Source organism: Aspergillus eucalypticola, assembly GCF_003184535.1.
Source record: "Aspergillus eucalypticola CBS 122712 chromosome Unknown BO83scaffold_14, whole genome shotgun sequence".
Taxonomy (NCBI): domain Eukaryota; kingdom Fungi; phylum Ascomycota; class Eurotiomycetes; order Eurotiales; family Aspergillaceae; genus Aspergillus; species Aspergillus eucalypticola.
The window spans coordinates 772,885-789,206 of NW_020290288.1; the positions used below are offsets into that span (position 1 = coordinate 772,885).

The 16,322-nt window shown below is 51.5% G+C and overlaps 5 protein-coding genes across 5 annotated transcripts; 1 reads left to right on the forward strand and 4 right to left on the reverse strand.

Annotated features, from left to right (window-relative positions):
* Nucleotides 1-267: 267 nt before the first annotated feature.
* On the reverse strand, nucleotides 268-2,553 carry BO83DRAFT_314137 (universal stress protein family domain protein; the record flags this gene model as incomplete). The annotated part of the gene is made up of 3 exons (XM_025527571.1): nucleotides 268-433; nucleotides 498-559; nucleotides 607-2,553. 3 exons carry the CDS (start codon nucleotides 2,551-2,553, stop codon nucleotides 268-270), a joined length of 2,175 nt encoding a protein of 724 aa, XP_025387681.1.
* Nucleotides 2,554-3,648: 1,095 nt separating this feature from the next.
* On the reverse strand, nucleotides 3,649-5,113 carry BO83DRAFT_437992 (DnaJ domain protein). The gene is made up of 2 exons (XM_025536053.1): nucleotides 4,778-5,113; nucleotides 3,649-4,702 (listed from the first exon to the last, which is right to left on the reverse strand). Exons 1-2 carry the CDS (start codon nucleotides 5,013-5,015, stop codon nucleotides 3,912-3,914), a joined length of 1,029 nt encoding a protein of 342 aa, XP_025387682.1. The 5' UTR covers nucleotides 5,016-5,113; the 3' UTR covers nucleotides 3,649-3,911.
* A 202-nt stretch (nucleotides 5,114-5,315) lies between these two features.
* On the forward strand, nucleotides 5,316-6,239 carry BO83DRAFT_362374 (putative DRAP deaminase). The gene has a single exon (XM_025529505.1). It carries the CDS (start codon nucleotides 5,457-5,459, stop codon nucleotides 6,174-6,176), a length of 720 nt encoding a protein of 239 aa, XP_025387683.1. The 5' UTR covers nucleotides 5,316-5,456; the 3' UTR covers nucleotides 6,177-6,239.
* Nucleotides 6,240-6,453: 214 nt separating this feature from the next.
* Nucleotides 6,454-8,205, reverse strand: BO83DRAFT_339434 (exosome non-catalytic core subunit RRP42). The gene is made up of 2 exons (XM_025528544.1): nucleotides 7,400-8,205; nucleotides 6,454-7,329 (listed from the first exon to the last, which is right to left on the reverse strand). Exons 1-2 carry the CDS (start codon nucleotides 7,952-7,954, stop codon nucleotides 6,721-6,723), a joined length of 1,164 nt encoding a protein of 387 aa, XP_025387684.1. The 5' UTR covers nucleotides 7,955-8,205; the 3' UTR covers nucleotides 6,454-6,720.
* Nucleotides 8,206-9,255: 1,050 nt separating this feature from the next.
* On the reverse strand, nucleotides 9,256-11,725 carry BO83DRAFT_389427 (serine/threonine-protein kinase; the record flags this gene model as incomplete). The annotated part of the gene is made up of 3 exons (XM_025532801.1): nucleotides 9,256-10,692; nucleotides 10,746-11,489; nucleotides 11,552-11,725. The coding sequence occupies 3 exons, from the start codon at nucleotides 11,723-11,725 to the stop codon at nucleotides 9,256-9,258; spliced, it is 2,355 nt and encodes a 784-aa protein (XP_025387685.1).
* Between the last annotated feature and the right edge of the window lie 4,597 nt (nucleotides 11,726-16,322).

The window sequence follows — 16,322 nt, forward strand, 5'->3', positions numbered from 1 at the left end:
CATGACGATAATAATAGACCCATCCTCATTAATATTTTTTTAAGCTAATGTCATCACAATCCGGCCGTCATGAGAAATAATAAATCAAATCGTAATCATACATGTTAAGAAGCGAATAAGGAAGACCACCACCACACTGAGACAATCACATTTCGACCGTAAGATATGCGCCGACCGCCATGATATGACCAGACCTGTCAAGTTATCGAGAAAAGCTAGAAATAGGAAAGAAGAGAAGAGAAAGAGAAGGGCGACAAGGCTAGCATCCTAGTCAACCTTGGCGAGAGCCAATTTCTTTGGTGTAGTTAGGTTGTTGGATAAGCGGACGTTGGTCTTCTTGTTCTTGGTCTGCTTCTTGAGCTTCTTGCGCGCAACCATTACCGGAACGGATGAGTGCATGACCAGATAGTTGGAGAAGGAGCCGAGGAGGACGCTGTGAGAGAGGCCATGTCAGTCAGTGTCTGTTTGTGTCAATTGGTGAGAGGGAGCTTTCTTACCCCTTAAGTGCGCTGCGGCCTCTGGCTCCGACGATGACTAGGGTGGGGTCGAGTCCATCGATCTAGATCAGTTAGTGGTGTAAGAACGAAGAGTGAGGAGAACACGTACAGCTTCAGTGATCATGTGTTTTGGGCTCTTGCAGTGGATTGCCTCGACGGCTACGCGGACCTGGAGCAACGTCTTGCGCAGCAGCCGAACACAGGTCTGGGAGATAACCTCGACTGCATGGACACGTTCCGACTCAGCCTTGGACATGCCGCGAGCATCCACAGAGCTCGGCTTGCTGTCCGTACCCAGACGACCGAACAATGCGCGAGGAAGATGAGAGTTTGAGTCGTTCTGCGCCTTTTCGGTAGTCTCTGCGGTCTGTGACCCAACCACGGCCGCTGCATCTTGGATTGCTTTGGCGCCATCGCCGATCTGCACCGAAGCAGGCGTGGCAGTCTCATCGTGCATAGCGCAGACAGCGAACATGGTGTCACCGTCCCGGAGAATAGTTCCTATGGTCCACTCCAGCGCATACACAGACTCCTCGCTCAAATCAGTAGCGACAAGGTATTTGCGTTGCCGTCGACGGCTGCTCTCGGTCTCTTCCTGGGCCTCGGCGTAGTCTCCGCGAATGATCGTCCGGATGGACCGATGTTGGACTGTGTTGTCGATCGAAGACATCTGGATACCCAATTTCTGGGCTCGCTTGATATCGGACAGCTCTGCCTCATCTTCGGATCCAAACGGAGTATTGGTGGCCGAGGCCGAGTCGAAGCTGGTCCGAGGATGAACATCAGGCTTCTTCAGCACAGGTCCTTGTTTCGCTGAGTGTATCAATTCCGGCTTATCCGCCGTATCGGGATTTGGACGGAATTCAGGTGCAGTCTTAGTAGTAGTGAGCGGCTTTGGTCCATGATTAGCGGGAGTTTCCTGTTCGACGGCCTTCTTCCGGCCACGCTTGATGTCTGAATCGTCCTCATGAACAGCGTCTTCGTCGCTAGAGGTAGATTCGTCGGCATCCTCGTCACTGGTCTCAATTAAATTGTTTTCGCTGTCAAAACGATCCTTCTCCAGTCGCTCCTCGCCCGGGGCCGACGATTTGGCTTCAGGCTCGGGAGACCCTGGGCGGGAATCCGGATTAGTAGGTTCCTTAGTCGCAAGCACCATTGGGCTGGTCTCCTTTTTACTGGCTACCACAGGTGGTTTCACCGGATCGGCGACTGGTCCACGCGTATTGGGGTTTAGCCAGCGGCGCTTAGGAGAGCTAGAGCGAGCCGGTCTGAGAGAGGAGACTCGAGAGTCGAGAGAAGTTCCGCGCGTAGCATTGCTGCGGCTAGAGTCCCTGCCTCTGACGAAACTTGGGAACCCGACTTTGAGATCCAGCCCTGACATCACCGCGGCCATGCTCGGCAGCCGATTGGATGGTTTCTCCTGAGGTTGTTGAGCAGCATTCCGTCTGGCCGCATTGCGGTTGGCGACGCTGGGCGGCATATTGGTCGACAAATCCCAGCGGATGCTGGGACCAGACTTATGTTCCGGCTTATTTAAATGCTGCTGGTTGCTGGCGCCGTTGTTGTTATCTCCCGGCTTTTCTTTGTCGCCTGACACAAAGTCGGTGGATCGGGTGGGGGAGACTGATCCGTCGGATTGGACGGACCCTTTTCTCTGCGCAGAAGGCAAAGGGGGAGCGACAGAGGATGTAGTGGCGCGGGAAGTTGGGGGAGCGGTTGTTGCAGTGGCGGGCGATGGATTGAAGGATGTTGCGGTAGTGGTAGTGGTAGTGGTAGCGGTAGCGGAAGAGCGACGAGGAGATGAAGGTAGTGGAGAATAAGAGGAGGAATAGAGTGAATGATGTCGGACTGAAGAGGGGGGAGTCACGCCCACGCCAATACCGGCGATGGAGCCATGCCGCGGGGGTAAGAAGCCGGGACTCGGTGAGATGTCCAGCAAGCTCCGGCGCCGAGACGTCGAGGGACTCTCGCCCATCTCCTCTAGCAACTCCCGTCGCTCTTCCTCCAGAGCGGTCTCCAGCGACATGTGGGCGGGCTTTCTGCTATAGTACGGCATGGTGGGCTGTGGGGTACGACCTCGCGCTTGTCTTTGGCTTTGCGCGGGCGGGTTCCAAACACTAACCCGTGGGCTAAATTATTAATGTGAATCAAATGACGAACCTAGCTAGCTTCCCAGCTTCTGCCAGTGCCCAGCTTTGGAATGTGGAGAGGAGGGACAATGGTCATAAGCTGCTGAGATTCCGAGCTTTGTTCCCAGGTCCTGTCCCGCCTTTAGAACCAGGTTTCTCTTCTTCTAAGGTTGCTGTTCCGTTGCAGGAGAGCTTTCTTACGTTAAATGCTTTATAGTTATAAGTATAGACCCAGCTGAGGTTCAGATAGGATCTTGAGGAGCACGCGACAATGATGGAGCTGGATGGAGACCGGAACTCCACGTGCGCAACGGCTGCAACTCAAACGGCGATCCTCACTCAGAGCGTTTCTACCTCGGATGTTACCGAAGAGAAGAGAGGAAGGCTGGCGTCTGGCCAGCAAGCCGACGGAGAGGAGACAAAGTAGCTCGGATGCCTCCGTGGACGGTGAACAAGTGTGAAGGGAGATGAAGAAGGATAGGGTAGCTTCACCCAGCTGTGTGGGGAGAGGATGAAGAAGAAGATGAAGAGGAAGGAGGAGGAAGGCGAGGCGACCAAGTTGGAACAAGCCAAGGCGTCCAAAAGCTCGGCATGGCGGGGTATCACGAACAATCAGCGAGCAGCTGGCTGATCCTTATAAAGCAACGAAGCACAATCAATCATGGTGACCCAGGTGGTGCAAGGTGCCACCAACCGGTGATGAGCATCCCTTGCATTGACCCTCCCCCAGGGCTTGATGCCGGCGATCATCCTGGGGAGGATCGGTTGGCTGGGAGTGTGTGTGCTGTTAGTCTCACTCACACTTTCACTCCTGCCTGGATGCAGCTGGAATGCGAACCCGTCGATTCTTCACCAATCGAGGTGGACCTGTGTACGCAGGATGCAGTAGACCGGCTGCTTAATTATGCTGGAGGTGAGGTGTTTTGTTCCTTCAATCACGGCCGAAGCTGTCATGGTCACGTTCTCTCCTTTTGCCCCCTTCAGCACCTCCTTCCTAATTACTAGCGGTCAACAAGGTATATGACTGTTTTATTACTGGACACTCAAGGGTACTAAAACACGGGATTCAAAAACTGAATCCTGCTTTAAAGAGGTGAAAGCAAAAAGCAAAAACAAAAGCAATGCACTCCCATGCCTGATTGCCAAATCACTCAATGTACCATGCCGCGAATGGATGTGTCCCTACATGACCTGAACTCCCCAACCCCAAAGACAGCACTAGTAAGTGATAAAGAAAAGAGAAAAATAACGCATGAAAGACAGTCCACCCCAAAGATAACACACCTCACCCCTTGGTCCTCTTCTGCTTCTTCTTCTCCCCACGCGCAGCCATCGCTTCAAATGCCGCTTCAGGAGGACTCGACTTCCGCTTCTTCCTCGTCTTCTTGGTCTTGCTCGGCCCCGGCCCCAACTCATTAAGCTCACTATCCACGTTATACTTCTCCTCCAACCGATTGATGAGGCTGTCAAGACGGCCAAGGTTCCGCTGTTTAATCATTGCAGCCAAGTCACCCACGTCCTCGGGCCCATCCTCCTTCTTCCTCCCTCCCTTGTTCTTCCTACCCGTCTTAGACTTGTTCTCCTCCATCTCCTTGCTCACTTGTTCCGCCTCCTTCGCTTCCTTCTGTGCCCGCTTTAACCTGGCCTGACGCTTCTTGACCGGCTCCTCCGTGTATTTCTTGTAATTCTGGGCCCTTCCTTCCGCAATGGCCAAGTCAATGATGGCGCGGAATCGCTCATCATCATCAATGACATTACACAGCATCACAGAGTCGTAGATTTTATCCAGATCGCCCCGGTGGACTTCATAGGCCTGCAGTATATCCTTGACCTCTTCCTCAGACCCCTGGTATTCCTTCTTGAGCTTGTCGATCGCATCAACGTCGACAGCGGTGGCGAATTGCTCCCGGTAGAACTCTGTCCAGTCGAAATCCTCATCTTCGTCCAAGGCGTCCTCCGTACTACCGGTCTTATCAAATCTCGCGCGGCGACGTTCATCAGACAGGACGGCGTAAGCGAAGGCGATTTTTTGGAATTTGCTGTTTGCTTCTTCTTTCTTGCTCGGGGGTGCCTTGTCTGTTACTGGTGGTTAGACAGCCCATCCCACACAAGTGATAGCTAGATGACAGATATAATAAAGTATAGACTTACCAGGATGATGCTTCAGCGCCTTCTTCTTATAAGCAGCCCTGATCTGGTCTTGAGTCGCTTGGTCATCGAGATCGAGAACCTCATACAAATCAAGGACTCTGCGCCGGGGTATGATTATTTCACCGTTTTCATCGCGTTCGACCGGTTCCCGCTTTTCCTCCTCTTCCTTTGAAAAAGGCCCCTCTGGATCCTCCCCAACTTTCCATTTGTAGCGGTGAAGAGGGTTCGTGATAGGCATCTGGCCAAAAGACCAAAAAGGGTCCAAGTGAGTGGTGAGAAAAGGAAAAGAGGAGACGTGTCTGTTAGGGAAAGATCACAACAAGAAGTGATGAAAAGTAGCTGAGGTAGAAGACATAACACCTCGGCCGTGAATGTTCGCGCGCAACGCAATAAAATCAAACCAGACAAACACCCCAAAACGCGCGGGACGCGAATCCCACTTATCTTTCCTAAAACAGTTTAGCCCGACCAGCCGGCAGCAATCGATAACCTAACTAGTTATCAGATAGTATTCTATGCGGTCATACTCTCAACAACACCCCACTCATACTAACCTAACTATCACATAAATAACTCTTGCTTCCCCTTCTCTACACACAGCACATACACACACACACATACACATACACATACACATACACATTCTACAACAATCCAAACACAACAACCACCACTAGAAATGACCACCACAACAACCACAGACTCGGGAATCCCCAGCACCCCCCACCTCACCTACATGACCCAATGCCTCGCTCTCGCGCGCAAAGCCCCCGCCCTCCCAACCAACTTCCGCGTCGGCGCTCTCCTCCTCAGCCGAAGCAAAGCCGACACCACCCCCAACTACTCCTCCGACATCCTGCTCTCAACCGGCTATACAATGGAACTAGCCGGTAACACGCACGCCGAACAATGCTGTCTATCCAATTACGCATCCGTGCACGGCGTACCTGACGAGCAGGTGCACAGTGTCCTCCCTCACGACGACCCTGAAAGGAAATTGGTCATGTATGTGACTATGGAGCCCTGTGGGAAAAGACTCTCGGGCAATGCGCCGTGCGTGGAGCGGATCATCAAGACGAGACAGGGTGGGGAGGGACGGGGGATACAGAAGGTGTATTTTGGGGTGAAGGAGCCGGGCACGTTTGTGGGGCAGTCGGAGGGGGTGAGGAAATTGGAGGAGGCGGGCGTGGAGTGGGAGGTTGTGCCGGGTTTGGAGAGGGAGATTTTGGAGGTGGCGGTTGAGGGTCATGAGAGGGAAAAGAGGGAGGAGGTGGTGGGGAGGGCGTTGGAGGGGGTGAAGACGGATTTGGATAATGTTAGTGAGGAGGAGAGGAAGAGGCAGGAGAGGCAGCCGAGGAATCCCATGAAGAGGATGATGGAGGGGGAGACTATGATGTGAATTTTTTCTCTTTGTGGGGGTGGGTTGGTTGGTTGTATACTAGGGTTAGGTTGGGGTGGTGGGCGTGGGCGTGGGGGTTGAGTTGATGCCGCTGGCGGTATTCTTGTTCTATCTTGGTTTGGGGTATGGATGTGTATAGTGGGTGAAGGCTAAGGTGCATAGTATCTATGGCTTAAGAGGTGATATGTACAAAGCTAGAGTGCAGATGGCTATTGAAGGACTAATTACGAAAACCAAGATTTGGAAAGTGGAACGCAGCTTGGATAGAATGGAGTATCATTGGCATGCTGGACATGCTTCTGTCCTTGAACCCTACTCCCTCACACTGCGCAAAGCACGAGGTAGTAGATCGGTATTATTGTGTCTAATGTACCTGTCTAAGCTCCCTTCAGAGGATCACCGCTTGTTCTGTAATCGGTATCGGAGATAGCGACGGGACTGCTATCCCATATGGTCCACTCTTGCGGTGGTGCGCGGGTATCATGGCCTCCATGGTTCTATCCACAACTTAGGCAATATTTTCAGTCACACATCGGCCAATCGATCAGCCCACCTGGACACCCTCAAGACCCTCAAGGACCTCTTCACCAACACCTCCCTTCTGCAAGACCAGCTTGAGCATCTTTGCAATTGTGCGCCGCTTGACACCGCCCCGTCGGGGTCTCCAAACGCCGGCAACCTCTTCGCCAGTAGACGGGTCCGTCATGGCGGCCTCTTCGGCAGCGGCCGTGGAGCCCAGAGTCGCCACGTTCTCCGAGTTCGATACACCCGGCTGCGTAAGACGAGACGGGGGGTCGACTGTGCGAATAGAAAGCAGTTTCAGGCCATCCGAGTCACTGTCTTGGGTGACAGAAACAGCCAGGACCGTATCCGCAACCGCAATCTCCTCCCTGTTAGGATCAAAGATGACATTATCGCCCACGGAAATAACAAGCAGCGTCACAGGAGGCCGGACCTGCTTCGTAGAAGAGAGACGAGGCCCCGACGGCGAGCGGGGGTATAGATATTCAGCGGCATTCCAATCATCATCGAAGAAGGGGTCTTCCTCTCCCTTAGACTTGAGCTTGGGCAGCTTAGTCGACAAAAGAGCCAGATGAGTCGTCAAAGACAGCAACGGCAGCGGATACGACAAAGGTTGAGACAGCAGCAGCACCTGCACAAACATCATTAGCACCATTCACCCCTCCTACCCTACCCCCCCTTTCCTTAGAAAGATCACTCACATCAATATACAACCTCCAATGCCACCTCTTATTAATAACCAACCTCCCCTTCAGCCCACCCGCCATCTCATCCCCACCCATCCCATCACCAGCACCAGCAACCGACTCAACAAGCGGCTCGCGCATCATCTCCGACAAGAAAACCGGGAGGGCATCATCATCCCGAAACCCGGGGATCTCAATAGACATCTGCACCCACGATCCATGACCATGACTGGAGGTTTTTTGGCCCTCTCCTCCTTCATTATCGGCATAATCTTCTTGCGTTTGCTGTTGCGATAGGTTCAGTGCCTCGGCTGCAACAACGGTCTTTTCCACCTCCGCTTTCACTCCCACTATGGCTTGCGTGCCGTCAGCGAACCCCACACGCGCGCTACCGTTGGTGCCCGGCAGAATGTCTGTTTCTGCGGTCAACGGGCGGAATTGCGTGGGCGAGCGGCCGTCGGGGCGGATGGGGCCATCGGGGAGTGATAGTGATGTGTAGAGGTAGGAAAGCTCTGCTGGGGAGATGAGGAGCGATTGGGAGGCGGAGGAGGCCTGGCGTTGGGCGGTCATTTTGTAGTATGATTTTTATGAATGTTTGAGGTGAAGATGGTGGAGATTATATTGGCAGGTCGATTGGTAGCCTGCGATTTTGCGGGAATTGCTGCAAGTCTTGCGCGGAGGGATGGCTGACGGTAAATGGTACCACGCGGGGTTGGTTGGAGGTAGATTGAGGCTTCAATGGTGGTGCCTTCACTTGTAGGACGGACGCTCTGGATCAAGCCACTCACGCCAATATCGAAAACTTCTAGACAGCGTCGCGACAATTCCAGTCTCGATGGGAACTTTTGATGTAGTGCTGCATTGGGAAATTCTGCCGGTGGGCGGGGAATGGTTGTTCCGTGACTATCGCTCGGGAGTACGCCAGTTGCGTAACAACAGGAGAGCACATGAGAGCATCACAACACTACAAGCTTATTTACTAATTCTACAAGATGAATTGGAATTGTAATGATAGAGTATGTTGACAGACAGTGTCTGTTCCATTAACAGTAGATATAAACAGACGGCTCTCCCGTCGGGTAAGTCCTATATTACAAAATTGTTCAAGCCCAGAACCAGCCACCAGTGCTCCTTCCCAAAAAGTGGTAAAATTGTACAATAGATGAATGGAAGTTCTTTTGTTCTTGTGGAGGAAGCTTTCACATCGCTTCCCATCCGCGCATTGAGACAGAAAGGAATGAGGGGGGTAAAGAGAAAGAATGATGAGGGAGGATCGATGCCCGGGAAATATACAGAGGGGTGAATGGAGTTTGACAAAAGGAAATGGTCGACTGCAGGGATCAGGGCATATGCGGGGAGCTGAGTATGCAGGTTTTAAGAGTATATATCGAAGGAATGATAGCAGACATTGCGACTCGCGCGATTGGTATCAGTGCAAACAGATGAGCAATGTGCAGGGGGTGTTAGGATATCAAGGAACGAAAGACATATATGCAAGTGGTATACCGAAAACAAGGTGCGAGGCCGACGGTATCTATAGAAGGGCCTTTGGGGTATGAAAACAGAACCAGACAAATGAAAGAAACCCGGGCTGAACCATGGCCTATGCAAACATGGGTACAAATCAAAGCGCAGGATACATAAGAACAAAGACACAATGAAATGTGAAAAAATGAGAAAACATAAAAAAAAGCGGCCAACCTCCGTGGATAAAAGAAACAGTAGACACCAGATCCCATACGCCTTGCTCGGTTAATTCGCCGATTCCGCGCGTGACCACCACGTTTTTGTTCTTTTGATTAAATATGAACAAGATCTGTGAAATATGATGAAGAAATGAAAAGAGTTGTGCCTTCTCCAACATGGAGAGGCTAGCGACAAGTTGCTGAGCCCGTCAGGAACTTTGCCGGAGCTGGCTTCGCCCAGTCACCATCTTCATATGGAGGGGTTGGCCATTGGCGACTGGTGTTTGCGTCTGTCTTCTCCTCCGCGAGGGGCAGGCGTCTGCATGGCGTTGCGTCTGAGTGACCGAAGCAGACGCCATCGCACTTGGCAGATGGGGAGGGAGTAGGATAAGGACTGGGCAGGGGGCGAGAGCTGTCGTTACCCACGGCTGGGCGACTGTAGTTCGACGAAACTTCCGATGACACTTCAGTCTGTGCCAAACGCCTAGCAGCCCTGCTCGCCGAATGCAAGACCTCATCCAGCAGCTCGTCCTCCTCTTCAGGAGTCTCATAGCGGTGGATAGGGTTGTTCGACATCTGCATTGCGCGCCTAGTCCGGCTGGAGATTGGCGCGCCAGTGCCGCTGGTCGAGACAGGGCTTTCTCCCATCGAGCGAATCGAGCCCTGCGGCATAGATTGACGCTTGGTGTTCTCGATAGGGGAGGTGATTTGCACGGGAACATTGCCAAGGGCGGCCGAGTCAAGCGAATGTTTCACAGTCTGGAGCGCCTTGTCCAGCTCCGAGAGATCGGAACACTGCTTGGACTCTCCAACATTGTTGACAGAGTCCAAAGCCAGAGAGGACCGGTTCGACCAAGGCATGCAGCCAGCGTTAGCCTCAACATCGTCGGTACCAGAGTTGGCTTGGTTGCGACCGGATAGTCTGCGAGCGCGCTTGCGGAGGTGCGAGAAGAAGCTCTCCTTGGGGGTCACTGCGGAATACACGGTGCCCCCGCCATTGAGCGCTCTCTCTGCTTCTTGGCGGTGGATATCAGCGTAGTGATTACCGTGCGAGTTGACAGAAAGCTGTCTGCCAATCTTCTTGCTCGCCTTGTTGGCGCTGGCACTGTCGCCTGAATGGGCGAGAGACGAATTGGCTTGCGCTGTGACCGCATTAGAGAGAGGAGAGACTGGCCTAATCGAGGGCAGGATAGGCATTGGAGCCCCATTAGCCCAAGTGGCACGCTTACTGGCCGCCGGCTTGCTCTTCCCAGCCTGAAGGTCCGAATAAGCCACCGATTGCTTCGAGGAGTTCTCACTCTCCACAGGTGGCACCGGGCTTTCTGACCTGCCGATCAAGGACCTCCGGAACCACGACGACTTGTATGACAAGGTCGAAGATTCACTCGCATCACGATTGGCGGACTTGAAGCTCTTGTCCGATTGCTTCCGGCCCAAAAGGCGAGCTGTGGAAGACTTGGGTCTCAATGGGTCAATGGCATCAGCAAAGTACTCGTGGTTGAGGGCTTGTGTCGAAGTCGGTCTATTCTTAGGATCCCACATCAAACACCACGTGACGAACTGGCTAAGAGCGGCGGGCCACTGGGGCGCCTGAAGGATGCTTTCCATGGAATGGGGCGCCATCTACGTTTCATTAGTAATCGCCTCGTACCGCCGGTAGCGCAGGGTAATCTTACCTTCGGGAACGTGAATCCCAGCTTCTGGGCAAGACGCGAGCCCTCTCTCCACTCACCACCTCCGAGCTTAGCCCCCGACTTGCTGTACCAGTTACCAGGGCTTCCCATAATCTCACAAACACGCCAGACCTGGTCGACTTCGTTTCCACCAGGGAACAGTGGCTTCAGGGTAGCAATCTCGACCGCCATGGCGCCAATAGCCCACATGTCCACCGGTGCTGAGTATTCTCCTGCACGCAGGAGAACTTCAGGCGCCCGATACCATCTGGTAGAGACATATGTCGTGTAGGGGAGCTTGGAGTGAGTCTCCCTGGCGAGACCAAAGTCGGCGATCTTCACAGTATATGTCGGGGGAGTAGAAGGAGGGGTGACGAGGTTAGAGTAACGGCTGAAAGCAGAGTCATTAGGGGCGGATGTCGAGACGAGGATGTTTTCGGGTTTGATGTCGCGATGGAAGAAGTGATGGGCATGGATATGGTCGAGACCCCCTAAAATCTGGTAAAGGATGCTCTTGACATGCTTGCCATCGAGGGGCTTATGATCCCGCGCTTTCATTAATTGGTAAAGGTTGCCATCCATATACTCCATGCAGATGTGTAGTTTGCGTGAGAGCGGGTCGAGGAAGATATCGAGGGCTGGAACAAGGTGGGGATGGGGAGGCAGGGATCGCAGGAAGATGACTTCACGGAGTTCGAGGCAGGGAGCCAATGACTCGAAGGTCTTCTTCATCGTCTTGATGGCAACCTAGAAACAGGAATTAGCAACCCCAGCGAAGAAGAGCGTCAAGTGGGCTCGCGATAACATACCATCGTCCCCCTCCGTGCAACATTGGAGCCAGCAGTCCGCACACGTGCGACTGCCACGCTACCAAAGCTGCCATCACCCACTTCCTTGAGGACCTCGAACCTGTCTTCGAGGCTGGCGACTGAAGTGGGCGCAGCGCCCCGTGATAAGGAGTGGTGGTCGTAGCAGACAGTCATTGTGTCTCTTTCTCCCTTCTCTTCTCTGCCAGCAGAAAATCCAAGAGAACTTTGTGCGGCGTTGAGGGGCCTGAATTAAGAGGTAAGGAATGTGTAGAGGAAGTACACGGCTCTTCCAGTTCGAGTGTCGAAAATGTCGATGGATAGGATCAGGTGCGCATCATTCGCAGTTAGGCAATGTTATATCCACTGGGAGTGTTGTGGTACTTTCCCATGGGTAGGTATGGGTGAAGGTGCAGGATGCGATAAGGATTAGGTGCAGAAGAGATTCGGGACGAGATTGGGACCCAGAGAAGAGGGGAAAGGGGTAGTCATGTAGTTCTCAGGAAAGAAGCGAAGGTGGAGGAGAGGGAAGATCTGGAAACCAGATGGAAGACCCAGAGGATTGGACGTGATCACTGTAGTGATAGGAGCGGATCCGGATGGGTGGACACAGACTAAACGAAAGGATGATCGGAGGCCGCCTTTGACAGAGAGGGGAGGGGGGTTGTTGTGGTGGTGGTGGTGGGAGGGAGGAGGGAAAAGAGTAGTTAGTACGGAGTAGGAAATGGAATAACTCGAAAAGCCCCTGACGCGGTGACAGCTTTAGCCTTTACCAGCTCCAAGACGAAGAGGAGAAGTTGGGTCCGGGCCGTGGGGACTGAAGAGGCGGTCGACGACGAAGCGGGTTTGGTGAAAAAGGCGATGGTGCAGATCCGAAATAAAATAATATCAATTATAAAAATAATAATTATGCTTCCAAAGGATAAAATGATGCAAGTGGGTTCTTATTTTTTTTTATTGAGGGGTTAAAAAAGGACTGAACCGGAGGGACGGCCAGTGGATGACATGGACCCAAAGGGTCGAATTGTTTTTTCCCTTGGGAATTGACGGCAGATGCACGACAGCGAGAATGTGATGATCATGCAGAGTTCTTGTTGTTGTGGTTCTCCATTTGAGGTTGGGGGAACGACGACGAAGGGGGAGGGGGGGTTGGCAGAAAAGAAGGCAACAATTGAGGTGTTAATATGAGGGCCGAACGGTGACGCGAGTGGTCCAGCGAGAAAGAGACGCGAAAGAAAGGCCGGAGTAGCAAGCCTAGAGAGGCAAGATTACCTAGTAATTCAAACAGGACCTCAACTTGAGTCTGAAGTACTACCCAGTTCACTTGCTTCTAACTACTTTTCTACTAAACCCAAGCTACCAAGCGCCTAGTAATATTAACCCTCCCTGGCTATTCGCTCCAGTCTCCGTATTAGCCCGGCCACTAAGGTATCCGCGCGAAATCGGACTCCGTAATCGTCCTTGGGAAAAAGAGAGAGTCATTCATTCATACCGACTGAATTCGTATTATTACCTAGCTACTAATAATAATACCCATGAATAATGTGGTCAACGCCATACCATGCTGCGTTTAGCGGACTTTTCCTCCACCGGACTAGTCCCGACCACTTGGTCACTGAGAGAGGAATGGTCGAGGAACGGAGACCCACCCTTTTCACCCAAGGAATCCGAAAAGGAGGTTCAAGGGAGTTTCCCAACTTACCATACACGGGCGGCCCAAAGAAGGGGGGGGGGGGGGGGGGAAAAAGGAACCCTCGAAGGCGGCACCTGGCGGTTCAGGTTCATGGTACATTGCCGAAAAGGTCAAGACGAAAACATGGAAATGCACCACAATAACTTATCCCCGCGGCTAAGATGGAGAAATCTTGGGACAACGATCGTTTGGAACATGCTTGCGGAGTCCATACAGTCAAGTAGAGAGCAGTGATGAGGAAACACCCAGTTCTGAAGTCTACACCTTTAGGAGAAGCAAGAAAGAGAAAGGAATAGATCCGTCGTTCTATTGAATTCCCCCAACTCAAAGAAGGAAAGAGACCCAAAAAAAAAAAAAAAAAAAAAAAAAAAAAAAAAAAAAAAAAAAAAAGTAGGTGATTACTTTTTCCTTTCCCCTCAGATTGACTGTTTGTTAGGGTAGGTTTCGGGGTTTACGGTTTGTTTGTTTTGAAGAGTCCCCGGTCCACGGAGAATGCCGTAAATTACTGTCTTCTAATTACCGACATTTCGAAACGGAAAGTCCCATGAATTCCACGAATGATTCTCATAGCTTTTGAGCTGAGTATTGCTTGCTGGCTAGTCCCTTAAGCAAGAGTAAGTACTTTGCGTAGGGCAGCCTTGCTTACTTGCCTATGAAGCGAGTTCCCTTATGTTGAAGTATTAGACACAGCAATCTTGATCAGTGTGATCCGTAGTAGTGTTTCCAACCAATCGCCTCCATCCAGATGTATCTTCCGAGGTAGTACTTTGCCTGTGTTGACTAGGTGATGATAGTGAATCACAGTGTCTCTCCCGTTCAGACGGAGACTACTACAGACCAGTTGTGTCATATCTTTACATTACATCTGAATCGGGACACAACCCCGATCCTTTCTTAAAAGTTGTCATTCTTGACTATATCGAAATTATGTGGCGCAACTGTCGTCGTTTGAGCCCATGCTGGGGCAAATGAGATTCATCGCGAAGTGAAAGGATCTAACAAAGTTCGGTCTAAGATGAGGTGTAGAAAACAGTTTAGACCGTTCAAATCATCCCGTCTTGGGGATTTGGAGGAAGAGCAGACTTTCTCACTTTCAAAGAGATCGAAATGAAAAACGGCCTGGGAGGAGCCTTAGGTACTTCATGCGACCAGTCATCATCACACGTCGTTTTGAAGACTCTGGACTCTGGCGAGGTCCAGCCTTAATCGACTCCACCTGGTCTCCGCCTCTAGTGATCGTTAGACGGGCGCTAGCAAGGTTGGCCAGGGGTTGGGCCGCGTCTCTCTTGCTTCAACCTGGGTTGCAACCTTTTCCCAGAGTGATGCGACTTGCTGCTCGGCCATCCCACTCAGGGTCTCGGATAATCATGACACTCTAGACTCTCCAGCGAATGTGACAGGTAGTGCTCCATACACCCTAAACCGTGACGGTTGTACGGGGGTTTCGCCTCGTATAATCCATCATTCAGGGGTCGCATGTGATACCCGCATTACCTCATCTACAGCATCACCCCAGAGGGTGGAAAGAGAAGGGAGAAAAAAATAAAAGAAAATAAGTCGAGCTGCATCAAAACCCAGATTTGAGTTAAGATTACGGCGCAGGCTATCCTTGCCGATAATATATGAGCGTAAAATAGCTTGCCAGCCGAGGAATCATAACTCACTACTAAAGCCTGTTCTGGGGCTTTGTTAGTTTACTAGTTAAGTAAGTAGCTCAAAGTTCCTAGTTGCTGACTTCCGAATTAGATAGAGAGAGGTCAGCCGGGGGATCCACAGGACAAGGAAAAGAGAAGATACTCCAGGCAGTGGGCAGTTTTACAGTTCATGCACGTTGTTATCTGGATCCATTATTATTGATAGTTCATCTGTTGTCTTGAACAATGGATCCAGCCAACAGTGGCTGGACATGTATCCATCCCCCGTACATCCGTCGCCTGCCTGCCCGCCCCCCCCTCCCCCTCTTTATTGTGCTTAGGTGGTTGACCGCCAGCATGGCAACACTTACAGTAAGTTAGTTGGATTACCCACAGGCTGCAACGACTGATCTTCAAATCGAGCCTGGAAACTGTTTTGCCATCTGCCGGTACTACATCGATAGAGATGTGGCTTGCATGTCTGCCCCTCCGGGTATGCTGGTCCCGTCTTTCTTGGGTAATCTACATGTGTAACACTTTTCCGAGGGTTGAAACGGTAAGGATTGCTTGGTCGACAGTTGATAGATTCATCAACAGCGGGAGATGGCCGAAGGAAAAGCGTCGCTGTTTCATCGATACTATTGGTGCTTCAGCTGACAGACAGAAAGAAAGGATGACAAAAGGAAAGAAAAAAGAGAAAAAAATTTTTCGTAGTAGTGTGAGAGAAAGTACTGTTACCCGGAAAAAGAAGGAACAACAGTAAGACGCCGTACTACCATGTCCGAGGGAAAGGCAGGATGCCTTGTTCCAATCATCCACAGAGGTCTCCGCTACCCGCGCTTGACGTCTACCGGAGTACAAGGTTTAAGACAATTCCTGGTGCTCTAAGAAAATAACTCGGCTCCATGGCAATCAACATATATGAGACGATTCTGAGTACTATGTTTCTGAAGGTTACGCGTTGCCACATTCTGGAGTTGATGGTTGTCTCGAACTATCGGGTCAGTATGAATATGTCTTCGGAGTACCATGGACCGCATACTCCGTGCGCTGAAGCACGTAGAAGCTCCAACTATTCAGGCCATCAAAGTCCCCAGAGATTTGCATTGTGCTAAGAGCGCGATATTCCACTGAGGGGCTACCTCATAGGGATAGAGGGCGATGCTCAGCAGTACTTTCTTACGAACTGATGCATACATTATGCAGATGTATGGCTGATGCTGAATCCTTCTGGATGTATAGACTTCATACATCAAGCGAAGTTGATCAGCTGTAGCTAAGCCTGTGCATCTGCGAGATCAGATCCAGGACACAGACTGGTGCACTGTAGAAAGTACGGGGCACATTAAGTACGCAACATGGCCTTTGCTTGTGTAGGACAGTTGTTACCACAGTTACCAATTCCTATGTTTTTTTCTTTTTTTCTCTCTCTTTTTTTACATGCAAA